General features: G+C 34.6%; 1 protein-coding gene across 4 annotated transcripts; it reads right to left on the bottom strand.

The window, feature by feature from the left end:
• Positions 1-1,495: 1,495 nt before the first annotated feature.
• Zup1 (zinc finger containing ubiquitin peptidase 1) lies at positions 1,496-27,569 on the bottom strand. 4 transcript variants are annotated; one of them, XM_047558175.1, is made up of 11 exons: positions 27,293-27,569; positions 26,922-27,207; positions 24,812-25,375; positions 18,245-18,355; positions 15,448-15,569; positions 13,740-13,908; positions 9,449-9,637; positions 8,993-9,158; positions 7,297-7,448; positions 6,000-6,220; positions 1,496-1,743 (listed from the first exon to the last, which is right to left on the bottom strand). In XM_047558175.1, the coding sequence occupies exons 3-11, from the start codon at positions 25,359-25,361 to the stop codon at positions 1,696-1,698; spliced, it is 1,728 nt and encodes a 575-aa protein (XP_047414131.1). In that variant the 5' UTR covers positions 25,362-25,375; positions 26,922-27,207; positions 27,293-27,569; the 3' UTR covers positions 1,496-1,695. The 4 variants fall into 4 exon arrangements, with proteins under 4 accessions (XP_047414131.1, XP_047414130.1, XP_047414134.1 ...); XM_047558174.1 differs by lacking the exon at positions 26,922-27,207; XM_047558178.1 differs by lacking the exon at positions 26,922-27,207 and having other exon boundaries at positions 7,408-7,448.

The raw sequence follows: 27,569 nt of genomic DNA, 5'->3' as shown, positions 1-27,569 counted from the left end.
CATTATGTTGGTTTAGGATCAGACTTCCTTAACATGACTCCCAAAGTTCAAGAAATAAAAGCAGGAATCAATAATTGGGATAGACTCAAACTAAAAAGCTTTCTCTCAGCAAAGGAAACTATCAGCAATGTGAAGAGAGAGCCTACAGAGTGGGAGAAAATCTTTGCCACACATACTTCAGATAGAGCACTAATCTCCAGAATCTGTAAAGAACTCAAAAAACTTTACACCAAGAATACAAATAATCCAATCAACAAATGGGTTAAGGAAATGAACAGACACTTCACAGAAGATCTACAAGCAATCAACAGATATATGAAAAAATGTTCAACATCTCTAATAATAAGAGAAATGCAAATCAAAACTACCCTAAGATTTCATCTCATCCCAATTAGAATGGCAATTATCAAGAATACAAGCAACAATAGGTGTTGGTGAGGATGTGGGGAAAAAGGAATACTCATACATTGCTGGTGGGGCTGCAAATTAGTGCTCTGGAAAGCAGTGTGGAGATTCCTTAGAAAACTTGGAATGGAACCACCATTTGACCCAGCTATCCTACTCCTTGGCCTATACCCAAAGGACTTAAAATCAGTATACTACAGTGATACAGCTACATCAATGTTCATATCTGCTCAATTCACAATAGCCAGATTGTAGAACCAACCTAGATGCCCTTCAATTGAAGAATGGATAAAGAAACTGTGGCATATATATACAATGGAAAATTACCCGGCAATAAAGAAGAATAAAATTATGGCATTTGCAGGCACATAGATGAAGTTGGAGAATATCATGCTAAGTGAGTGAGATATCATGCTAAGCTAAGTGAGATAAGCCAGTGCCAGAAAACCAAAGGTCGAATGATCTCTCTGATAAGCGGATGATGATATATAATGGGGGATGGGAGGGAGGCAAGAATGGAGGAAGGATGGATTGTATAGAGGAAAAAGAGGAGGGGGGGTGGGGGGAAGGAAAAATAACAGAATGTGACAAACATCATTACCCTATATACATGTATTACACAAATGGTATGACTCTACTTCATGTCCCAGAGAAACAAGTTGTATCCCATTTGTTTACAATGAATCAAAATAAGTAAATTATTTTTAAAAATATGAAAAAAAAGCAAATCCTGATTTTTAAAACTATGACTATTACTTATTAAGGTTATTTCTAAGCAATGAGAAGGGATTTCATTATGTCCTCTAACAGAAAATAGTCAAAAAATATAGTGTCAGAGAGCTTAAAAAGGAGACAACCTGTGTTTATACCCTGCATCATGATAATTTTCTTGGGCAAACTACTAACCTCGCTGAGCTTCAGCTTCCTTTTGGGCTTATTAAGAGTACTGTCTCCAAGAACTATTGTGAAGACTAACTAATTAATAGATTAAAATAGTAAGAGTACCTAACAGAAGTAAGGACCTAATACATATTAGCTTACAATGATAATACAAAGCTGGTTTCTGAAACATACATAAGAAAAAGAAAACTCACATTGCAAACAAGACATTTTATTGAAATAATTACTAAATAATGAAGTAATACAGATATAATTTAATAGAGGAATTTTAGAAATTAAATCATATGTTGAGTACTTAGAGATTTCATATTCTTAAATTGTATTAAGGAGTTTAATATCTGAATTTGGAAAACAAAGTATAATTCCACAATCAGTGAAATACTCAGTTCTTCAGGGAATCTTCTCTGCTGTGAAGACTTGAGAAGCTTGTCTCCTGGCCTTGAAAAGGAATTTTTAAAATGTATTAATTGTAAGCTAGAAATTAATTACATTATATATTAAATATTATTTTAAAAGAGAAAATTTCTGAATTTTTTTCAAGTAATGAAAATTCCTAAAGGAAAATTCCAGCCTCAAACTTATGAAATTAACAAATAAGAGTTTTTTTAAAGCTAAGACATAAAGAAATTAAAGAAAATTCTAAATAAAAACAAAACAATGAAATAAAAAGAAAATGTAATCATCCATGGCATCATGAGTCAAAAGTAAAAATGCTGGCTCACAGAGGGGGGAAAAAAAAAAAAAACAGGATGGGGGAGAGGGGAAGAGAACAACAAAAGGGGAGAGCAAGAGGGAGTTATGGAACAAAGAACCTTAGTACAGGTCTTAATCCCAGCTACCCAGGAGGCTGAGACAGGAGGAATACAAGTTCAGTGATACCCTAAGGCAACGTTGTGAGACCTTGTCTCAATTAAAAAATAAAAAGGGTTAGTGTTGTAGCATGGTGGGTGAGCCCCCAAATTCAACTCCCATAAAAATAAACACATATAAAAATACACACAAACATAGTGAAATAGGAAATACAAGGAAGAAAATATAATTATCTCCCTTATTCTAGCCTTAAAAATGTTGCTTTAAAATTTTTTTCAATGTGTTATTTTCACAACTTGAGTTACATATCAAAGCACATTAATCTAACTAAATTAAACAAATCAGGTTAAATTAAGTTCAGCATACAAGAATGACAAAATGGAAAACAAAAAATGCATGGGGTAAATTAACAAGTGCATATCAAAATGTGAAAAATAACTGAAAATGGCCATTACAAAGAGCTGTATTTATTACTTAACTGAACTGCATTAAGACATTTTCTAAAATAAATTAATTCACTTAAGTATTCCAATGTCTACAACAAGGTCTGGAAGTAGTAGATAATCAAAATATACTTTTGGAGTATATGTCTTATGTTAAGTATAAAACAGTTATAAGATAAAAAATTTTTTTTGAAAACCAACAACTTTGAATAACAGTAGCATGATTACTAAACTATCAGAACTAATTATAAGTCCAAATATAAAAAAAACATAAAATATGTAAATTTTTTAATATTGTAAAATGCCAAATTTGTTCTGAAATCTTACAATTAAAAATTTGTAGTTATTGGTAGAAGGAAATGGACATTTTAAAAGTGAGCTATACACATATAATAAAAGTAAAATCATTATTTTGTTCTTAGTAAAGTTTCAGACTTCCATCTGATGGTCTGCAGATCAATCAGTACACCAAAATATAAAAAGTACTGCCAAAACAGGCAGAATAACTATAAGACATAAATGATAAACACACACACACACCCCTAAGGATTTAAGGCAATATGTAAAAATGTTACATTGTTTTATTTTTCAAAATGTAATCTTTTTTATCATAAATTTTTATTTGTTCTTATATGTAACAATGAATTTTGACATATTATACATGTATGGAATATAACTTCTCATACTTTTGGTACATTGGTCATGTAATCATATATACACATAGGACAGTAATGTCTGATTCATTCTACCATCTTTCCTATTCACATTCCCCCTCCCTTCCTTTCATTCCCCTTTATCTAATCCAAAGTACTTCTATTCTTCCCTACCCCCACCCTTATTGTGAGTTAGCATCTGCATATCAGAGAAAAAGAATGTAATACTTTTTCAAAAATAAATGTGAAAGGGTTCATGTGAAAGTGTAGCAAACATGAAACTATGAGGCTCTATGTTCTTACAAAAGAGGCTCTACATAAAAACTGCCTGAACTGTACTCCTGACTCAGTTACTTAGCAGATGTGTGACCTCAGGAATATAGCCTTAGCAACCTCATCTGTAAACTGGGAAGAATAATAGTGTCTACCTTACAGTACTGTCTTATAATTAAATTCATTAATATATGTGCTTAGGATAGCACCTAGCACAAAATAAGCACTATAAAATAAGCATACTATACTTATTTTATTCCTTCTCTACCTGGCAGTATTGTACATTGTTAGCCAAGTTACGATTCTTAATAATGAAAGACACAGCTGCTGCCTAAAACTGAAAAAAAAAAAAAAAGGAACAGCATCAAATGCACAGTGTGGGAAACACATTTTTAATATCATAACACCAATCACCCAGTTTTCTAAACTAGAAAAGTAAAAGTCAACTAAAATGTTCAACTCCATGATAGTTTTTGACTATACATATGATCTCAAAATATTCTGTGAGTAAGCAGCTTGGTGTTTTTAAATAATTATAATGATCCCTAACTTCAAATGGACAAATTGGTGATAAGATGAAAAATATGTGTGATTTCAGTATTTAAGTCACTGCAAAGAAATCTTTTAAAGCATCATAATTAAACTGAAGAACTTATTAAATATTATATCTTAAGTTATGATTCTGAAAAGGTTATTCTACTCCTTTCATTTTAAACAGGCCTTTCTCCATGATTTTGCTATTTCCTGTGTTCTTCTCCAGTACTCAGTCTCCTCTGCCTTTAAAGGGAAGTAAAACAATGTAAAGCACTCAAATAGGGGCCCTTTTCTTCGGTTTTGGGGCCTGTGCATTTTTTAGACTTGATGTGCTATAATTTAGCTTCAGTTCATAACATATGCAGGTTTTTCCATTTCTAGAAATTTTTTTCTGTAACAAATCATTCATCACTTAACTATGAGGGATAAAGCAAGCAGCAAGTCTAAGTTAAATTCTAGAACTGTGTATAAACAATAAGATCAAGTGCATAAAGCAGAGCATCAGGAATCATGCAAGCCATATTTTACTAAACTGTTATGCCACCTGCAATTCCCCTCAGTGCTTGACAAGGATTCCGCTGAGTAATAAAGGTGTTTGCAAAGTCTCATCGTATTGGGAATTCGGTTGCAGACTTTCCTTCCTTGCTTGCTTAATATGTGTAGGTTTACTATTAATATTTTATGTGTTTTCCCTGAAAACAGGGGTCTTAACAGAACCAGGGTTAAAACATAAAAACCAGACTTCTAATGGAACAGTGATTTCAGATTTAGTCATTTGTAATGAAACTTTGAGTAACCAAGAACGTTATGAGAAAATACAAAAATAGATTCTAGCTGCTGATCCCCTGTTGACTACTCTCAGATGACCTGAAGTATGTAGGCAAATAACTCCAACCCCATCAGGAATGATTAACAGGAACAGAAGAAATAAAGAAAATAGAGTTCCTACAGTTAAAACACCTTATGACAATGTTTATTTAATTAATGGAAAGACATGACATCCCTACAGAGGGATGCCTCTTAAGTCCCTGGATTTAGACCCTCCTTTATCTCCCATGGGATATTTAGATGTAAAATCAGGATATGTTATAATCTGGTTTGAAAGTATACATACAAGAATGCAAGATATTCCATTTCTTAAAGATTAGAATTTACTAAATGCTGTAAATATTATTGGCCACCTATCCCCTGGAGAAAAAGTTCCTCAATGTTAAGTTCACACAGTAGAAGATGATGTCATATTATTGTTAGCTTAAACTGTCTAGCACTTATAAACCACAGCAGTTACCACACAACTGACATTTACTCAACCCTGCTAAACTTGCTTTAACCTTTATTAGTTAAGCAATATTAATATGCCTTATTGTTTAGTTATAGGTTATCATGAGCAAGCAATTACTAAAAATAATTAGAATATTTCATTTCCTGGTCTAGTAATGATTATACAAGATATTTTTGTTATTTTTCCTTGTGATCTTTTCCTGTTCTGGAAAAACATGTGTAACTGTCAACCTTTTAATGTATAAAAAGCTGGCTGGGAAAAATAAAATTTAGAACTTAGCATCCATTCCTTGAGTTTGTGTTGCTTTGTTCTCCACGTCGCCGATGCCTAATCCCTTACCTGAGACCACTACGACCCCTGCTAGGGCTGGACCCCGGCACCAAACAAGAATTATAAAACCACTATGAGTTAGGTCTCTGGATTAAGAGATTTTTTTCACTGTATTTATTATTATCCATAACTCATATATTAAAAATTAAGCTAAATATTTTAAAATTAAATATTTTTATGAAGTTGGATGAAGCAACTGAAAGTTGCTTTTAAGTTTAAAGTTATCCACTCCAGAAACTCAGTGATTTAAAAACAAATGCTTTGTCCACTTAATGAGACAGAATGAGGTGTTAGGAGATACAAAGGGATAATATTAATTTTAACTAAAAGTTTTAAAGTAAGTTCTGCCCATTTAAGCGTCATACTTACAACTTTCTCCTCTGAAGAAAGAGCACCCTCTACTGCCACTATCTGGTATTGCTTATGCTTTAAATTTCCCACAAATTTCCGAAGTTGCTTGAGACTGCTAGCCTCTATGTCTTGCTTTAATAGTTTCTGCATTTCTCGAGAAGGACATCCAGGATCAAATATCAGTAAACATAATGTTCTGTTTTTTCTCTCTTCAATTCCAACAATTGTTCGACTATGACCTATCAAAATATAAAGTAACCAATACATGTCACATCCAACTTCAGCTGTATATACACAGATATTACTGTATATATAATCCTGTTCTCTGTATATATGGATAGTGTGTGGACATATATTATGTGTTTAGAATATAAATATGGTCAGTCTCTAACATTTCTGTATCTGAGATCTCTCATAATGCATAAAGTAATTTTCAGTTTCCTTGTTTCTTTAGTTTTCTTTTGTTCAATTTTACTTTTATAAAGCCTTCATTACAAAAAATTCTGCTTCTACTCCACCACTTTTACCTTTTTGTTTCCTAATCCTTTGATCCCTTTTTCTTTTCCCATTCCCTATTCAAATTATCTTAAATAAAAGGGCTTGAAATTGACCTGCCTAGAACAAAAATACTCCTAAAGGGAGACAAAAAATTATATATACTAGATATCAATGGGGAGGGCTTAATTTCCCCTGGTTTGTATTCCTATACTAGATTATGACTCTTCATCCTACCAATTCAAACCATCCATTTAACAAACTTGATCAAGTATCTCTATGCCAGGTACTATTCCAACAGCAAACAACACAGCCGGAAACAGAACAGACAAGTGCCTCACATAATAATAAGAGACCCTGTAAACAAGGAAAAGAAGTGAAAGAAATGCCAGTAATGGGTAGCTGGGATAAGGAGTTGCAGTTTTAAATAAGGTGGGGTCAGAGAAGGCTTCATTTAAATGACATAAGTGATGAACAATCGAAGAGTGAAGCAAAGAAAATGACAAGGGCTGAGGACATAGCTCAGTGGTAAGTACTTGCCTAGCATACATCAGGCCCTAGGCTCTAGCACTGGTACCACAAAACAACACTACCAACCAAAAAAAAAAAAAAACAAGAAACAACAAGTTCGAAAGACCCTTAAGATGCCAGGAATATACTTCATTACCCAAAAATGTACTGTAATGACCAAGTAGTTCTGAAAATGAGAGTACTGTCATAATATTCCTCCTCCTCCCCTATTACCAGAAACTTAAATTGTCCTAAAGTGACAGACAATTTGTTGTCTTCTAAAGAACATCATTCTATGAGTTATACTAACCTTGATGCTGGAGATAGATAGGAGGTTTAGACGTACATACTACCTTTGGATTCCCTTCCCTCTCTGAAGAGTAATAGTTCAGTATCCACTCAAATAAACGAGGATGTGTACCTGAAGGACCAGTTGACTTGTGAAAATCAATAATACGGCACCTATAAAAAATTGACAAAATGGATTTTCTCTGATTTAAGTGTCAAATAAAAAAGAAATTTATTTTAGAACTAATTTTATCTATTAATTCTTCCTAGGAAGAAAGAAGATGATAAATTTTTATCAGATGATAAATTTTTATTATTTAACTGGGAAATTATTATCTTTGTGGGAGAAATAATTATGTAAATAACCATTCACCAACAAGATTTATGACTGATCTAAAGAGTAAATGAGGACCATGCTTGACTTTTAAAAGTCATCGACATATAATCAGGACATAGTTTTTATTCTAAAGCCTTTAATCCTGATGATCAGTTAGAAGCTGATTTCTGATTTTACTTCTTCAATAGCCATTGGTGTACATTAAGAATACTTTCAATTTTCTCAAATTCCAATAACAGACAAGAATACATGTAAAGATGACAGGAACCTGTGTGTGAACCCACATCTGTCCTTCTATCCATCTCCTACCTGGCACCAGATAATGGTGGTGTGATTCCTTCAAGAAGAGTCACCCTGGAATAAATACTGGTCATACTACTCAACGACTATTTTACAAAGGTCAAGTATAATAAAAAGCATTAATAGCATTATTATCACTTCAAACCACAGCACAGATGACAGCCTGTTCTTGTCTCTCTTGGCAATAAAATTTCCAAAATATCCATGCTAAACTCGGTCACATTATGTTTAATGCTCAGAGCTTGCATCTAATTACTGAGTTTCAGGTGCTCAAATAAACTTCTGGATAAACTGTTTAGATGTAGGAACAATGCTTTAGGGTCAGCAGTCTGATTTCATGTTTAGATTTAAAATAGTTAATAGTACCTTATGGAGTATAATTCTACACAGAAGAAAAGGAAGACATTTAAACTAGCACACAAATACAAGGCATATTAATAAATAAGCTTTACTAAACTTTAATAAATCAGTAAAGAAGCTAGATCAGGCATTTTAGAAGAAAATTTTTCTTAATAATAAATTAAAAGGAATATTTAAGTAAAATAGGAAGAGGGAAAAGAAAAGGCAATGATTAAGGAGAACTTCAGAAAGTTTGAGGGAATAAAATCAGCAATGAGCAACATTTATACAATTATAATCTAAACTCTTTTATTTTTGTTGGGGGGGATCAGGGATTGAACTCAGGGGACTCAGTCACTGAGCCACATCTCCAGCTCTAGTTTTTGTATTTTATTTACAGACAGGGTTTCACTGAGTTACTTAGTGACTTGCTTCTGCTGAGTCTGGCTTTGAACTCACCATTCTTCTGCCTCCCGAGCCACTGGGATTACAGGTGTGTACCACCACGCCCGGTCTAAACTGTCTTTAATAGAAACTGACTAAATCATGTTAGACTGAGGGTGAGTAGGTAGAACAATTAAAAAAAAAAAAAAAAAAAAGCAATAGACACTGTCTACAACTGGTTTTCACTACATATCTCTTAGATAAAAACAAAATTTAGGAAAAAAAAAAATCAAAACACCAAAAAACCAAAAGCTCCCAGGTATAGCAATGACATTAACTAAAATTTTCAGGTACATACTTTACCCTCAGGGAGGTCAGGAGTGTATATACTTCACATGCTCCAATCCAGGCCTTTGTTCCCTGTAACTTGTTATTAAGTTGAGAGGCTCCCTGAGGATCAAAACCTTCCTTCCACGCGTCTTCAATCATAGACTGAATTTTTGGAATGCAAGGAACTGTTATACCTAAAATTATTTTATCAAATAAAGTACATGACAGTTAATAAAGTATTAAACAATATCATCTGGCAGTATATCATATAGTGTAAAGGAATCCACAATATATTTAAGACAGTTATTCCTAACATCTATTATGTAATTCTCTCTCTCCAACCAGATTTCAATTTTCTTATGTAAATATCCACCAAAGCACTTGTTTATTAAAGCTATTAATTATGCATGTTATATATTAATTCATTCCATATCATATGTGTATTATATCAGATGACAAGTTGATAGTTCTGTATTTTACATACCTTTCAAGCAATCATCATAGGCATCGTTTTGTAATAATGATGAAAGTAGCATTTGGAAATTTCTATAACCACAACCCCAACCTTTGTCTCCTAAAGATGAATGAAAATGATCCACCACTGCAGAAAGCCAGACACGCCTCACGTCTGTGGCAGCATTCTGATAATATCTTTGAAGGGCTTCAATAATTCCTAAGAAAAGAGTTAGAAGATACAGAAGGATTTGGTTCCACATTTCTATGGCTCTACGCCAACCTCATCCTCAAACTACATAGCTAAATCCTATCCATTTCATCTTTTTCTTTACCTTCTTACTGTTACAACTTTAGTTCATAACCTTGCTTATTACTACCGACTACATTTCCTGACGCTAGAATATTATTTATTACACTGAATTCAAGTTGTTTACATCTCATACTTCTGCATCTGCAGGACTCAGTACATAAAAGTAGAACGGTTGAATGAATGAATGATCTCTTTGTCTCTTCATTTTATAATATATACTGTTGGAGACCATTCAGTTCTCAACAATTTGCTCCCACTCAAAAGACAATACCTCTCTATGACCCACAGAATAGTATCAGCTTATGGTATACGCAGCTTACTGCAAGCAATCTTCAAACTTATCTTTATTTCAGATCACTCTTCTTGCCATGAATTTGGCTGTGGCCTAAATGAACAACAGAACATTTTGTCCACTGAGTTTTAATTTAATTTCAGTGTTTCACTTTGTATTTACCTTGTACTACACTAAGTGCTGAAGATAAAAAAAGATAACTATGACAATAGTTGAAATCTCATGGACTCAGACTACAAGGGCTATATGATAAACAAGGTGTTAGAACCAGGTACATATATGACTATACTTTTTCCCTTTTAGTATATTCTTCTTGTGTTTAGAATCACAGGGATCCTTCAAGGATCAAATGATACTGTTCTCAAGGATCCTTTTTCTGTCTCTTTTTTTCTGAACAATCACTGCATTTATTTTTTGTGCCCTCTAGGTATTAGTCACATTCTATCACAGAATACTACAGTTCTGTGCAAATATTTAACATACTGTATGGACTCGTGAAGCTTATGAGCAGGGAAATCTTATTTACATACCTTATACTTTCTTATAACATGTGGCACCAAAATGACAATAACCAAATGCCTTTTATTTTAATGATGGATATCCTAAAAGATGGGCTTTTGTCTCTAAGAAGGTAGATCAAAGGTCAATAAATCAAAACAATTAAATGAACAAACAGTTGTAACTATGCCTAGTAGTAGGAAGAAGAGAAATATAAATTGTAGCCATTTTTCAAAGAATGTAGAAAGATAATTAATTCAAGAAAAAGAACAATAAAATGGCATAGAATTGAGTAGTAAATATCGTGCCATGGAAATGGTTAACCTGTGGATTTCAGTAACATAGACTTTGATGAACAGATCGAGATTAGAGATAATCCTTTAAGAATGAGAAGGAAAAAACCCTAAAAGTAACTGATACACATTATAGTGTACTTTGGAATACTTACTACATATAAGAGAGGAATACCTCACTATCTGGGTTACACTGTTTTAGCAATGACATCAAATAATTGCTTTCAAGAAAAATATTCTTATAATCAAGTATTTTTTATTCCTTAGCATCTAAATCCCTTTTTTATGTTTTCCAGGATGAACTGATCTTTTGTTAAAATAATATTCTAATGTTAAAATCATAACGAGGTTGCAAATATATAAAGGAAGATTCTTTAAATGATGGCTGCTTCATTAACTTTTGCATCATTAACAAAAAATAAATGCCACTAAATCGACCACATCTAAATTACAAGACAGTTTATAAAAAGGATATAGAGGGGAATGTTCTTCATTCTCTTACAGATATATTTAAATTATGTATACTACTGCATTTATAACTCTAAAACATATGTGCACATAGAAATTAAAGGACGACATAAAATAAATAAAAATAGAAGTTTTAACAGGTTTTCCTGTTAATGATTCATGTTGCATATCTGCTAGGATGCACTATGCTACATAGACCTTTTCCACATGCAGACCCCTGAAGAAAGTATAAGGACAGTCTTCAGGAAAAGAACCATGCATATATCAAAATATAATATATGGTATTACAAATAAATAGAAAAAATATAGATTCCATAAGTGGTAGGAAGGTAATAAGTACTTGCAGATAGTGTTAGAAATGAAGGGGAAAAAAGAGATTCCTACTTTCTCAACCCTCCACATACATATGCACTTACACAAATTCAAAGAAATTAAAAATCAACATATAAAACATAAAATATTTAAAGAACATATAAAGGAACATATATTTGTGATCGCCCCCAAAAGACACTTAGGACACAAATAATTTGGGGAAAAATTAAGAAGTTTGGTTATTTTCAGATTTTAAAACTTCTAATTAAAGACGCCATATACAAAATTTAAAGGCCACAAATAGACCTAACAAAGATATTTGCATTCATATACTCAAGAAAGGATTAATATCCAGAATACTTAAAAAAATGCCCACAAATCATAGGAAAGACAACCTGACGGACAACAGACAGAGCAAGTGAATTCATTCAAGAGGAAACTAATTCAGGAGTAATCAGGAAAATGCAAATCAAAACATGTTCGTTCCATGTTCCATTAAATGGAAGAAACTAAAAAGTGTCACCATACAAAATGTGACTGGGAATACACTGGTGTGAACACAGATCACTCTGGAAAAATCAAAGCTGAAGATTTGTATAGCCTTAAATTTAGCATTTTAGTTCTGAATATCAATCTAGAAAAACTCTTGAAGAAGTTCTGTTCCTAAAGTGTAAGAATAAAAAACTGGAAATAATCTAAATGTCTATTAAAATGAAAACAGATAAATGGCATAGAATTCACACAAGGAAATACTATAATGCTGCTAAAATTAATGGAGTACAGCTATAAGAATCACTATACTTTAGTAAAGCAATTTGGAGCATACATATTGTATTCCATTGTTAAGTAGATTAAGCACATTTAAAATGGTATATAATGTTGATGGAGATGTACGTATTAGTAAGAGTAGTAAAACATTCGTGACACTAACCAGTACAATATTAATGATAATGATTCCTTTTGTGGGGGAGTAGGAATTAAAATCAGTGAGGGGTTCACAAAGATTTAAAAATCCAATGAAAGAGTTAACAGCTTTAAAAACTAAAGTAAATGTGGAAAAACATTCAGATTAAAAAAAAAAAAACTGGTGGTGAGAACAAAGATATTTTCATATAATTCTTTTTACTACCCTAACATATATACAAAAAAGTAATTTAAATAACCACTTTTCAGGAGAAATGACATGCTTTGGAACAAGGCTGACCTGATTATAAATACTGGCTGGGTCAATAACAGTTGAATAACCTTGCCTTCAGAAAGTTATTTAACCTAAGTGATATGACCTCATGCAGAATAAGCACACAAGAAGATTTTTGTTTCAGGTTAAGTGACATAATATATAAAAAAAACTTTTAGTATCCAAAAATGTACTGAACATAGACTAGCTATTAGCTACATGGGAATACTGAGCATTTGGAATGTAGCTCTACTAATACAGGTGTGCTGAAAATTACAAAATACAAACTGAATTTAAAAGAATGTATAAAGAATGTTAAATATCTCATTAATAGTTCTTAAAATTGATTAAACATTGCAATAATATTTGGATACACTGGGTTTAAACTATTAAAACTATAGACTTGTGATGGTGCAACATGATTTTTTTGACTACTATAGTATACTTTAAATTTTACCTAGTGTATTTTAAATTCTTTTCCTGGGCTTTGGGTATGGGGTAAGATATTCTCTCCAGATGTTGGGTACCAGCTGTGAGTTACAGCTGCAAGTCAGTTATGACATCACAAGGGTAAACTACTGATACACTACAGGGTACTGTGTTGCTGAGCTATGATATTTAGCAGCTTAGCTATATTAAACGCATTTTCAACACAAGGTATGTTCCAACTTACAATGGTTTATCAGGCCATAACCCTATCGCAGGTCTAGAAGTTTAAGTTTCTATAATTTCACCTGTGTCTTTTTACTTTTTTAATGTGGCTCAGTGATATTTAACTCTGTACATGGCTTCTATTAGGTTTCTATTGGACAGCATCAGTCTAGAAGATGGTTAGCATTCTACTTGAACTTACTCCCACCTCATACCATATAAACCTTGGGTTGTAAAAATTGAGCAAAATTAAATGATTTTATTATCTCAGTGGTATATGCAATATTAAAACTATGATTTTGATGTAGAAATACTCACCGGAAGTTTTTGTTTTTCCATCGTCAGTACCAAGAGCTAGCGATTCCATCATGTCAGCTTTTCTTCTGTGAAATTCAGATGGTAGCATCCTACCCTTATTTACTTCAATCTCCATGTTTCGTAGTTGCTGTTGTTTGTATCCTCCAGAATTATCTAAACCATATTGTCGCTATTGAACATAAAAACAAAGGGCATAATTTTAATGTCCTTGTATGTTAATGAGATGGAAACATGCCACAGTTTTATTTATTTGGAAATGTATATTGAAACATTTTGGCTTACATATTTCTATATAAATCAACTTGAAGATTTTTTTAAGAACTAAAATGCACGCGTGCACATATACATATACACATGAAATCCTTGACTTATAATTAACAACTCTCCATAAACAACTACTGTGGCACTTCTCCATAAGCAAACACTTTCTTTTCTTGTAGCAGAGAAAACAGAGGGTCCTATCTTTCTTCTAAATATATTGTAAAAGGCAGAAGAATTCTGAATATGCTACTCATGTTTTCAAGGAAACTTGTCAGTTCTTGTTATTTGTTGCCAGGCTGATCCACAAAGACCTACTTAATCAATAACTCATTTTAGCAATCATGCTACATTGTAGTTATAAAACAAACCTCCAAAAATATTGGAAATTTTTTGTACTAAGAATGTTGAAAAGGCATTTTGCATTTTATGTAATTCAAAAAAGACTTGGGAAAAGCCAATTTTCTTTTCGCCTCCAAATCCTGGTAGGAAAATGTTTTGTGAATAAATGAATCACCAGTGAGAAAGAAAATTCTAAATTAGATTTTCCGAAGCACACACATTTCATGGAAAAATAGCCATGTGTGAGATGTTAGAGAAAAAAGACAAAGGTCAACAAATCTGGGAAAATTATATGTATAATGCATGTCAGCATATTAAAGCTTTAAAGAAATCTAATCAAATTAGTTTAATCGAATACTTTTAATCCTACTTGATCATAAACACTTCTTATTTCTACATTATTCTATAATACATAGAAAATCAACATTTAAAAACTCTATGAGCGTTATTAGCCCAAATGACATTATAGTTCATAAATTAGAAATGAAAAAAGAAACAACTATGAAAAATATAAATCCATTAAAAATTTAACAGATGCTTCCAGTTTAGCTCAACAAATACTAAATTCAACTAAGGTAAACACAGTCTCAATATCATTAAACTGCACTTTCTATTATAAATGCTTCTTCTTAAAAGGCTGAAATTGAAAACTATTAAAAAATTTAGGACTCAGGGGGCATTTATTCTAAATTACCTTTCCTAAGTATTTATACAGATATTCAAATTCTGAGTCTCAGTCTCCCAATTTGCCCATTTACCTACACAGGTTTGAATCCCCACTTTACCACTGAATAGCTGCCTAACCCTGGGCAAGTTACTCAATCACTCTATTTCCACTTTTTTATCTGGGAAAAAAAAAAAAAAGGTATGAGGACAGACTAACTTCTCTGTGGATTTATTGTGAAGATTCTGAAATACTCTGTATTAAGTGATTACTCCAGTATCTAATTAGGATGAGTACTTACAAAAGGTCATTGTTATGAATTATAAGATATATAGAGAAAAATATTTTTAATAAGGGCAAAAATAGGATAAAGTGTTGAAAGCATATTTTAGAAATAAGAACTCTACCAAATCAAAATATTATAACTGTTATTAATCTTTGCACCTGCAGCTTCTGAAATTCTTCCATTTCTTGTCTTGATTCTTCAGATCTCCTCTTACTGTCTTCTTCTTGTTGAAGTTGGTGAGCCAATGCGAGATCACTAGAACACTGAACTCTATCCATGCCTGTTAAATATTTATTAAAATAATGTTAAAAATAAAATAACTGCCACAATCAAAGCTTACCATCAGTTAAGTATTTTAAAAAGAGTTACAGCTACTGCTTTGCCATTTATTCATGACTGTGATATCCAACCATGGAGTACAATTCTGGCAGAACTCAGAATTGTTTTTGCTAAGGAAATAATCTCTATTTCATCAATACCTGATATTCATTGAGTGTTTAAGCTGCAACAGGCACCTTTCATTATATTTATGACCTTATGCAGTAGGTTTTATCTACTGAGGAAACCAAAATTTGAAGAGGTTAAGTAATGCTCTTAATTGATGCTCGGTAATATAAACAAGGTAGATTGATTTTTCAAAGAAATACTAAGGATGGGGGGAGAGGCAGTAATAGGAGCATAAAATTTACATTTGCAAAATACAAGTCATAAATAATAACTTATAGTTTGGTCCCAAATTATATAACTTTGTAACATCTTCCTAGTTTCTCTCAGATCCCATTAGTTAATTTCTTTGAGCTAGAACCTTGTCTCCTTGACCCATGTTATTAGTCAGGGTTTCTCAGAGAAATGGAACTGAGAAAGGGGTGAGGGGAGGGAAGGACAGGGAGACAGAGACAAACAGACTGAGAAAATATGTATGTGTGTGTACATGAAACAATTGATTACAGGATTAATTCACACGATCACAGAAGCTAAAAAGTTCTACAATAGTCTGTCTGTAATCTGGACAGCCAGAAAATCCAGTAGTGTGGCTCAGTCTAAGAAGCCAGGAGGTCACCAGCTATGGTTCAGATCTTTCCCCAAAGATCATGTGCTAAAAATCTGGTAATATTAGGTATGATATTAGGAAGTGGAGCCATCTCCCAGTTGGAAGAGGAAGTAGGTCACTGAAGGTGGGTCTTTGAAGGGTAGGTTTTTGTCCCTGGTCCTTCCTCTCATGCTTTCTGTCTCTCTGCTTCCTGGCAGCCATGAGGTGAGCAGCTCTGCTTTACCTTGTGCTCCCCACCATGATGTTCTGCCTTATCTGAACAACAAAGCTAAATTACCGTAAACGGTAACTTCTGAAACCATGACCCAAAAATAAATCTTTCCTCTCTTAAGTGACTTTATTAGGTATTTTGTCACAGGGACAGAAAGCTAAGTAACCCACCACCAAACCTGGGAGACAAAAGGTACAATGTCCAGTTCAAGGCCTAAGAACTCTAGAAAGGCCACTCGTGCAAATCTGAAATTTGATGGGCAAGGGCAGCAGTCGAGCAACTGACCCCAATGCAGAAGGAAGAAGCAGAATCTCCCCCTTCTTCAGCTTTCCTGCTCCATCCAGGTCAATTAGATGGTGCCTGCCCACTTGGAGGGCAAGTGTTCCTCACTCAGTTCACTGACACAGGTCGATCTCCTCTGGAAATATTCTCACAGTCACACCAGAAGAAATGTTTCACCAGTTCTCTGTGCATTCCTCAAACCAGATGAGTTACAGTGTCCCAACTGGGTGATTTAATTATGTAGCTGAAAATCCTTTTTTTTCAAACCTCTCAGCCACTGCTATATCTTTCTATTTGATTCCTCCTTCCATTCTTGGAATATGCTCTTTGTGACTAATTTTTAGTGCACCTTAACAAAAGATTCGGTGATTTTCTTGGATTATACCTTCCTTTTATTACCCACATTAGGCTTACATAATATATGTAACCATAGGAAGCCTATCATAAACAGAGTAAGAATTACCAGATATTCAGCTTCAAAAGGGTATTCCTTCCACAGTATTCCCTTACAATCTTGTCTAAGGTAATATGGGACACCAAATGGAGTAGGTGGTACAGAATCACCAGGATAGAAGACTATTCCATATATGCTTTAGTAACTCTCATCTTGGAGCTGGGCTGACTGAGTAGGCTTTGTTGTGCATGGAAATCACTGATTCTGGTACAAGGTTCATTGATACTGGGTACTAAGAAATCCTCCCCTTACTGGAAGTTATCTATATTCCTTTAGAAAGAGAGTAGAATACAATTGGTTTCTTTTAGGGTCTACTTTATATTTTCTTTCAGTAGGTTTGTGAAACTTATGTAAGATACTTTCATGTCTAAGGTACCATAATAATTACTTAATGTCACAATTAAAAGTGACAGAGAACAGAGGAAAACTTTTATAGAGTCAATATTAACCACTAAATAATTTTAGAAGCTAGGGAGAGCAGCTGAAAATGCATTGAAAGACTTTCAGGTTATGCAGTTCATATACATTTTGAAAATTATATGTGCCATGTGGCAGCTTCCAAGTTTAACCATTTTTGCTGGTCAAATGCTAGTCAGTTACTTCTAGCTGATTAAAGAATGCCATCAACTTGTAAATAAAATACTTTCTAAATAACAAAGTTTAAAAATCATTCTCTTAAACTTTTGCACCTTCTAAATATTGTTGGCCCTGAGCAAAACCCAGGATGCACAGCCCTAGTTCAGATGTTGCTCACCACAATTCATTCATCCTTTACAACTTTTTGTGACACACTTCTAAGGAAAAAGTTACAGATAGATAAAAATTATTTAAAGGAACCAATTTATTTTTAAATACTATGATCCCCATTCCCATATAACTAATATGAAAATCAGATTATGTGTCCCAGGAAGTAGAAGTTAAAGCAAGACATTTTTATCTTTATACACATAAACATACCTTGTCGAATGTTGCTTTCTTCTAAATGCAAGTCAACATGTTCCTGGAGAATATCGTAATTTGTACAAATGAGCCCACACATAGGGCAGTCATAGAATGGTTGATCACAGTCTGTATGAGAGACATAATCCAGTTTCCTTTTTAAAACTTTGAGATTTTTCATCCCATGTTAAAGAATATCTGCCACTTACTAACCATATAAGTAAAAGCACTTTGTGGTTAGGCTAAACATGTCTAAGACTATTCCTTACTACTCTTATTATATAAATAAAAGCTATTTAGAATTGGACTTAAAAGTTATTTTTCTACTCGTAGGGTCAAGATGAAGGACTGAGCATAGTATAAACCTCTCATCACTCAAAAAAATGAAAAATAATAATTAGCTCTAAGATCTATAGTCAAAAGAAGAAACATGGAAAGGAAAACCAAAGCTTAAAGTAGGGCCAGTCTAGATATGGAATTTGGGGCTTTATTCTCAGCACCAAAAGGTGAGATGCTGAACTCAAGCATCCTGCAAAAGGCTGAGAAATGGGATCATACTGTCTACTTGGGTGGAGATTAAAGAAAAGGAACTACCCGACAACACTGGAGGTAGACAGTTCCAGCATGCCCAGAAGAGGAGAAGTACCTCTGTAAGACTCAGGCCTAAAGGTTAATGGGCACAAAAGATGGGACAGATTTGTGTATATGCAGAATGAAATCAGTAGGCAATCCATAATTATAAGGCCTGGTTTGGAAGTGGTGATTGTGTGAAATGCCAAGGTGAAGGAACATGAAGCTGCTTTACTGGGAGGAGTTCATATGAGGGAAAATTCTCATTAAGTTGAATATTTAAATGTGAATTACAAAATATATTCATAGATCCAATGTTATTGTGGTTTGGATATAAGGTGTCCCCCAAAAGCTCCTGTGATAATGCAAAATGTTCAGAGGTGAAATGACTAAATAATGAGAGCCATAGCCTAATTAGTCCATCCTAATTTGAATGGACTGGACAGTAACTGTAGGCTGGTAGGGTGTTACTAGAGGTCATGGAGGACATATCCTTGAAGAGTTCATCTTTCCCATGGCTCCTTACCCCTGCCCCCTTCCTGCTTGCCATGAAATGAGCAGACTTCCTCTGTCATGCTCTTTGGTCATGATTTTCTGCCTCACTTTAGGCCTAGTTCAGCAGGGTCAGTTGTCTGAGACCTCTGAAACCCAAAGCCAAAATAAACTCCCTCCTCTATGTTGTTCCTGTTGAATATTTAGGTCACACAATAAAAAGTTAACACAGAAACTACTCCCAAGAATTGGGGCCTTTGCTGTGACTATACAAACTATGTGGTTGGGAAGCCTTTGGAGCTAGTTTGCAGAAGGAATTTGGAAAAGTTTAAAGATGCAGGCTGAAAGAGACTTAGAATTCTGAAATCAGAGCTTAATGACTAATTCTGGTGGAAGCTAACGTGACCAGAATGCCCATAGGAATGTAGATTATGCCCAGGAGATTTCAGAGGGAAGTGAGGACTCTATTGGGAACTGGACTAGAAGTCATTCATGGGACACTCTGGCAAAGAACTTGTCCATGTCCCGAGTCTCTGTGTAAGACTGAATTTAAAGGTAATGGTCTAATTAATCTGGCAGAGGAAATTTCAAGGCAGCACAACATTCAGACCATGGTATGGATATTGCTGGCAAATCTTAGCCCAGTTTATTTTGAAAATAGGGAGCAGAAAGCACAGCTAAATGATTTTAAAAACTTGCAGTTTAGCTAGAAAAGTGCATGTAAAACTGGGGCCAAGGAAGGTGTGATCATTAAAGAGAATACAACCACTAGAGATATTATTTATTTTGCACAGAAACAATAGGAAAGATGGCTTGAGGGGCATCTCAGAAATCTGCAGGACCACACCCACTGGAAGCTCAAGGATGTAAAAGGGACTATTCCTTTGAGAGGAGATCATGGGGATGCTCTGCTTGCATAGGGCGGCCTAGGAAGTTGCACACTATGTTCAGTCATGTGGGAGGCCAAGCAAAGTGTAGCAGGGTTGGGATCCCATGAGGATGATATGTGGAGCTCTGAAGGTGAAGCCAGAGCCCTAATGGAAACCCCAGGAATCAGGCGATACTTTTATCTGCCAAGAAAAGCTGCTAGTTGAGATGAAAGCCAGTCTAAAAGAGCGACCGCAGACACTAAAACCAGCAAGGTCAAAGTGGCAGGACTGCCCAATCCCTTGGAGAGCACATCACACTGCTATGTGTCCTAGTTGGTATGCCAGGAGTTCTGGGATGTTTGCCTGGTTGGGTTTGCATTCTGGTTTGTCCACATCCCTTTCTATGCCTTTTGGAATGAGAATGTTTATTCTGTGTCACTGTATATTGAGTATACATAACTTGTTTATGATTTTTACAGGGGCTCACAGCCAAGAGTTTGCCTTGAGTCTCAGATGAGACGTTGGACTTGAACTTGCTGGGAAATTCTTTAACTGTTAAGACTATGGTCTTCATGGAGATGAACTAAATGTTATTTTGCATTGTGAGATGGACATGAGTTTTAGGGGCCCAGGGGAGCAATGCTATAGTTTAGATATGTGGTGTCCACAAAAAGCTCCTGTTAATGCTATAATGTCCACAGGTGAAATGACTGAATTGTGAGAGCAGTAGCCTAATTAGCCCATCCTACATTGAATGAACTGCATGGTAACTGTAGGCAGATGGGGCACTGCTAAAGAGGTGTCCTACTGGGGTTGTACCCTAGAAAGAAGAGTACATCTTCCCTGTGGGGTGGGTCTCTCTCTGCTTTCTGGCTGCCATGAGGTAAGTGGCTTTCCTCTGCCATGCCCTTTGGCCATGATGTTCTGCCTCAAGTGTGTAAAGCAATGGAGTCAGCTGTTTATGGATCGAGACCTCTGAAACTGTGAGGCAAAATAGTTTCCCTTCTTTAAGTTGTTCATCAGGTACTTTGGTGAACAAAAAGGTGACTAACACCAATGCCACGAAAAACGGTTCAGAAATCCACAAATTCAAGAAATCATCTGTGAAGAAATGGAGGTAAAAGTAATCTACAAAGCACTCTAACATAAGTATGTTTAACATAAGGAGGAAAGTGAATCTTTGAAAATATTCCCCAAAGCAGCACTCAGTGATAAAAGTATGTGGCTTCCATAAAGGACATTAAAAAGGTCATATCTAGTACATTTAAAAAGGCATTCAGTCAGTTCTCTACCATAAAATGCCTCAGAGTCAATACCCAGAGGCAGTTTTTGCTCATTTTTTGGTTCATCACACTTTGGCAAGCCAATCCCTCCATTCCTTCTAATCTGAACTCATCATCAGCTTTCCTCAACAGGCAAGCACTATACCTCTTATCCTTGTATACTTTACCACCAGAATTCCAGGCTCCACAGATTAGCTATCATCATCCAATGGGCCATCCAGGGCTGATATTATCTCTGTCACTGTGCTAACAGTGAATCCATTTCAATTAGTCAGGGGCTATGCCTTAACAGTCTTTAACTATCCTTAGTACATCCACTCATTTTGCTGAACTATCTTTCCTTTTCATTCCCTCAAAGTATCCTATTGTACCTTCCAGAAATTACATTATGTCATCAGTCAGCCTCTTATATCCACAGCTTTTATCTAAATATTCACTGCACCTTCTGGCATTAACTGAAATCTGGGTGGTCAATTTCCTTGACAGCTCCTGAACACACACATAGGCAATTTTTCTTTCATAATTCAGGGTCCCAGAAGTAGAAACAGTGTCTCTTTTGTTCCCTTTCATTGTATTTTCAAACAAGTTCTCTTCCTTGCTTCTTCAAAAACTCCATCTTTCATTAGCTCATATCATTAGAATATAGCATTCCATATCCCTTCTTAGTAGTTAATATTTTCTGAAATTCTACACATGACCTTTAGTTAGCTAAAGATTTCAGCACTTGATTGGCAATCTTCTTTTTCTAGCCCCTATATTGTGATCATTCTTAGCAAATTCAGTATCCACAGGAATGGTTCTTTGCCTTCATTCCCAATAATCTTTTCCTTCACCCTAACTGAACCACTGATTAACAGAGATATACTTCATTTGTATCTCCAATAATGGACCCACCTTTGAAATCTCTAAACATTTTTCCTCCCATTCTCCCACCTCACTTTTTTAGTTCTACCACTCTAAAGTCTTTGACTTAATTAAAATCTGCTAAACAGAATGTACATACAGGCCCTGTGTTTTTGTCATTCATCACCTCTCTCTTGATTTTTCACTTTCCAGCCTACATTCTATGCCCTCACTATATGACTATTGCTCCTTTAAACCAGCTTCAAACTCCCTTGTTCCATTTTTTGAACCCGAATGTTAGTTAAACCCAACTATCTACTGTTGCAATTTCTGTACCTTTAATGACAGTCAGCTTGTTTTTCACTCAACTACATTCAAATTCATTTAGCATTAGCATTCTGAGAAACTTATAGGAAACAGTACACAATAGAGTAGCATCAGGCACTTATCATTAGTGAAGTCCTCATCGCAGTTCTTAAATTTTTCATTAGCAGATAATAAAAGCATTTACTTAGAACACTGGTAGGAATCAACAGATGATTATCAAAATCAGTAAGACTTGAACAAGATTAAACACATTAGAAATTATAGAAATTTTGTTTCTATAAATGTGTAAGAGTTAAGTAGAAAAGAAAAAAAAATCCAATTTACAAAAGCAAAGGAAACTGAACTACAGAGGAATAAAGCTAGCAGAAATATACAATGAAAAAAATGAACAAACAAAAAAAATATTAAGGAATATAAGATGACCTGAATTAATGTGGAAATGCACTTTGATCTAATTTCAAATATTTCAACAGAATTTCAAAGAATTTGACAAAAGTTCTAAAACTCAAACAAAATAATGAGAATGTCTTATAATGAAAAGAAAAAGAGCTGTCTTATCTGATATTGATGACATTATAAAATTATAAAAACAGCGAGAAAGTAAGGAAATAATAGTCAAGCAAATAGATAAACTAGTAATAAAAGAACAGAAACTGAGCCATACATATATGGAAACTTAATAAAAGTCAGATAAAGTACTATGAATCAGTGTTAAACCTAGTTTCTGTAAAAGGAAAAAACTCAAAACTTAGATCCCAGAATCTCACAATATATACAGTACACTCAATACCTACATACACAATTCAGATAAAGAGTTTTAAAAATGTGAAAAAAAGAACAAAGCATTAAGACTTTTAGGAGAAAATATAGAGAATACATCTACAAACTCAGGGCAAGAGTACTTTTTTAGATAATACGTGAAAAGTAAACATAAATAAAGGTTAAATTCTGAACAAAATTAAAGTATAACCTATAGCCTATTGAATACAACTGCAGTAAAGGACTAGTATTGAAAATATATTTAAAGAGCAACTAAAAAAAGACAGTAGATAATTGGACAAGAATATAACAACAGTTGGAGAATGCACTAACTCAATAGAAAAGTATACAAAAAATGTAACATATACCTTGTAATAGAGAAAATTGAAATATATATGTGAAAAAGATACTGATTTCATTGACAATTAGGGAACACATAAAAAAGAATCTAGACACTATGCCATTTACGAAATTAATTCAAATGGATCAGTAATCAGTAATCTAACCGTAAAATGCAAAAACATTTAGACATTGGCACTGAGTTGTTAGTTATAGCACCAGAAGCATGAGTCATAAACAAGTGTTGTGTTTCATTAAAATTAAACACTTCTACTGTGATAAATACTATTAAAATTAAAAGTTCACACTGAGAGAACATAATTGCAAAATACATATAAAGGACCTACACCCAAAATATACAAAAAAATCTTAAAGCTTGACAATAAGAAAAAGGCATAAATCACATAAATGTATAGCTATAATGCACCAATAAAAATATGTGGGAAAAAAAGACAAAAAATCATAAATGTACATGCACCAACAATAAATCCTCAAAATACATGAAGCAAAACCTGACACAGCTGAAAGGAAAAATTAGAAAATTTATAACTATAAATGTAGATTTCAATAATTTCTTCTTGAAAACTTGGTAGATAGTACTAGACAGGAAATCAGCAAGAAAATAGGTAATCTGAGTACAAACAATAGGTTCTAAGTAACATAGAGAACGCTCTACCCAAGAAAGCAGAAAATACTTTTTTCCCCAAGCACCCATGAAACATGACCTAAGATCATATCTTGAGTCATAAATAAGCCTCAATAAATTCAAAAGAACTGATACCATAATGTATTTCCTGGTCATAACGGAAAGAAGAAGTTAACAAAAAATTAGAATCCAAGACAGTCCAGATACCAATGGGTTAGGGGAAGTAAAAGAAAAGTTCCAAAATTAGTCTTAATGGAACTGAAATGTTATATATAAATCTGCATCAAAATTATTTCTCATAACTGTATTTTCATATTGCAATAATGGCAATGTTATAGACATAAACTTGATTGTTTTAAAGTAGTAATCTCACACACAAACCAACTTTAAGACACCTCATATATTAAATTGAGACTACTGTTACTTATAATAATTTATAATAAAATGAACATTTTACCTTCTAATGGAGTATCTAAAAGACTGGCATGCTTTGTTTTCACATGAGTTTCCATATCTTGACCATATTCCTCTATTTTTCCACAAAATGGGCATTCAGGAGGACTATACATTGTTTCATAAATTGATTCTTTCATTTCAGATAAGCCAGACTGTTTTCCCCTACTTTTCAGGAATTTTCTAGATTCACTTAAATTCTCTGAATAAACTTCATTATGTTTTAAAGTATCCTCAGGCAAGCTTTGAGCTGAACCTTTTGGATGATTAGATGCACAAGCTGAATGAATACTTAAATTAACTCCCACTGTACTCTGTAGACTGTCGTCCTTGTTATTTAAAGTTCCATACTGTGTTGTATCTAAGTTTCTTTCCTCTAGTGTATTTTGCTCAAAATGAGCAGTTTCAATATGAAAACACATTTCATCATAATTTACACCTGACAACTTGCAAAAAGGGCATATAACTTCATTCTCCATGTGAACAACTAGCAGGTGAGCCTTCATATCCGGTTCAGAGGTTACTGTTTCACCACAAATGTCACAGGAAAGCATGGTATGACAGGTAGCTAGAAAAGAACACAATATTGTTTTAGTGTCAAAGTAAGACTTGAAAAAAATGCCTTTCATAAAATGATTTAGGACAATTCTTTGGTAGTTAATACTGTATTATTTTGATGAAGAAATTTTCAATGTACTTACTGTTTCTGAAATACACAAACTTATTGACATCTCAACGAAAATTTCTTTACAGGTTGAGCAATCCCAATTCGAAAACCTAAAATCCTACACAATTGAAAACTCTGAGTATTGACTGACATGTTGCCACAGTTGAAAATTCTGCACGTGACCTCAAAGGATGGGTGGCAATTAAAATACGGCACATTTAAAACACTGTAAATAGGGCTGGGATATAGCTCAGTTGGTAGAGTGCTTGCTTCACAAGCACAAGGCCCTGGGTTCAATCCCCAATGCTGCAAAAAGAAACAAACAAACAAAAAAACTGTAAAACTTCACTTTCAGGCTATGTGTATAAGTTTATGAAACATAAACAAAGGTACAGATGAAACATAAAAAAATTTTTGGTTATGTTTGGGTCCCTTCCCCAAGATATCAATATCATGTGTTTGTAAATATTCCAAAATCCTAAAAAGTCCAAAATTTGAAACACTTTCAGAACCAAGCATTTCAGATAAGGGATACTACATTTCAAGATTGTAGTTTCAAGTGGCAAAGGTAATAACAATGAAAACAAATAAATTTTAAAATAAAGTATTTCAAAAGTTATGTCTGGGTCAAGGCAGCAGAAAAAAATTATGTTTAAAAATTGTCCAGGGGTTGGGGATGGGGGCTCAGCAGTACTTGCCTAGCATGTGTGAGGCCCAGTATAAACCAATGAAAGATATTTTTAAATTAAAAATAAATTTACTTTCCAGGTAAGAAGTAAAAGACAACAAAAAGAAGTAATGTAGGAATTGGGGATTTAGCTCAGTGGCAGTGGGCTGGCCTAGCAGAGCAAGGCCCTGAGCTTGCTTGGTCCTCAGTCCTGGGTGGGGATCAAGGAGAGGCCACCTATTTATTGACTGATTAACCTAAATATAGAACTTTAAAGTTGATTGCAATGGAGAGAAGAACTAAACATATCTTAATGGCACTTCAATAGCTTTAGATATGTCAAACTAATTTAGTACTATTTGATATTTTTCTACACATAGAGAAACCATGGGTCAGACAGGACAAGGTAGCCAAGGAAAGGTAGAAGCCAAAATGCTAATCTGGTCATACTCCACAGTCTGTATTAAACCCAAAGGAGAAAAGCAGAGAGGTTATAATAGAAATTTATCTCTGGGTCTAGAAAACTGGCTTACAGTTTCAGGTTTCACCATTAAGTGGTGTCATCTCTGAGGTTTGGTCGGTAAACCGAGTTGTATTAACAGTTACTTTTGGATTTTATGAACTAATAAAGTACTGACTACAAACCAGATGGTGTTAAGCAACTTGTAAACAATCAAGGTCACCACTCTCCTACTACAGCCCATTGTTCAGCTAAGAATTATTCTAAAATAAACAGGAAAAGAAAAATAAGGGCATTATTCCTTTCGTTTAACTATTTACCAGGCCTCCCTACGATGTCCTCCTTCTCCTCATTTCTCTACATGCAAGTGAAAACAAGTCTCTGATTTTACAAGGACGTTCTCTTGGTTCCCCAGTGCTAGGAACCCCACTTTCGGAGTTTCTTCAAACGGCTAGGACGTGGTACAGGATACACTTGGATGTGGACTCAAAAGTGAGCGAATGAAGGCCAGTGGCAGGAGTCGGGCAGGGTACGCGGTCAGGAAGGCGGTAGGGGCAGGATTTCCGCAAGGCGGAATCTGTCCAAGTTCTGCGCCAAGGTCCCGAGCTAGAACACGAAACCAATCCAGACTCTAACTGGGTCAAGGCTTGAAACGAGGTGGGGGGATTAGAACGGGACCCTCAGCTCTTACCCGCCCGGGGTCCAGCAGGTGCCACACTGCGCTCGGCTCAGCTTCCTTTTCGGTCCCGGCGCTGCAGCCCGGCGATCGGTCCCGCAGGCAGAGGAGCGAGGGCGCCAGTCCACTACCTCTCCGGCCTGAAAGGATACAGCCAGGCCCTCCAAATCCCCAAATACCAAACACAGTCAGCCGACAACTAATCAGGTACACCCCGAAACCCTAGCCCCAATACTGCATTCAAAATTTAAAAAAAAAATTCCTCATTGCCCAGGAAGGAAGGAATCCCAGT

This window comes from Sciurus carolinensis, chromosome 7, assembly GCF_902686445.1.
Source record: "Sciurus carolinensis chromosome 7, mSciCar1.2, whole genome shotgun sequence".
Taxonomy (NCBI): Eukaryota; Metazoa; Chordata; class Mammalia; order Rodentia; family Sciuridae; genus Sciurus; species Sciurus carolinensis.
The sequence above is the reverse complement of the archived record's forward strand: the minus strand, read 5'-3'. Positions and strand labels throughout refer to the sequence as shown.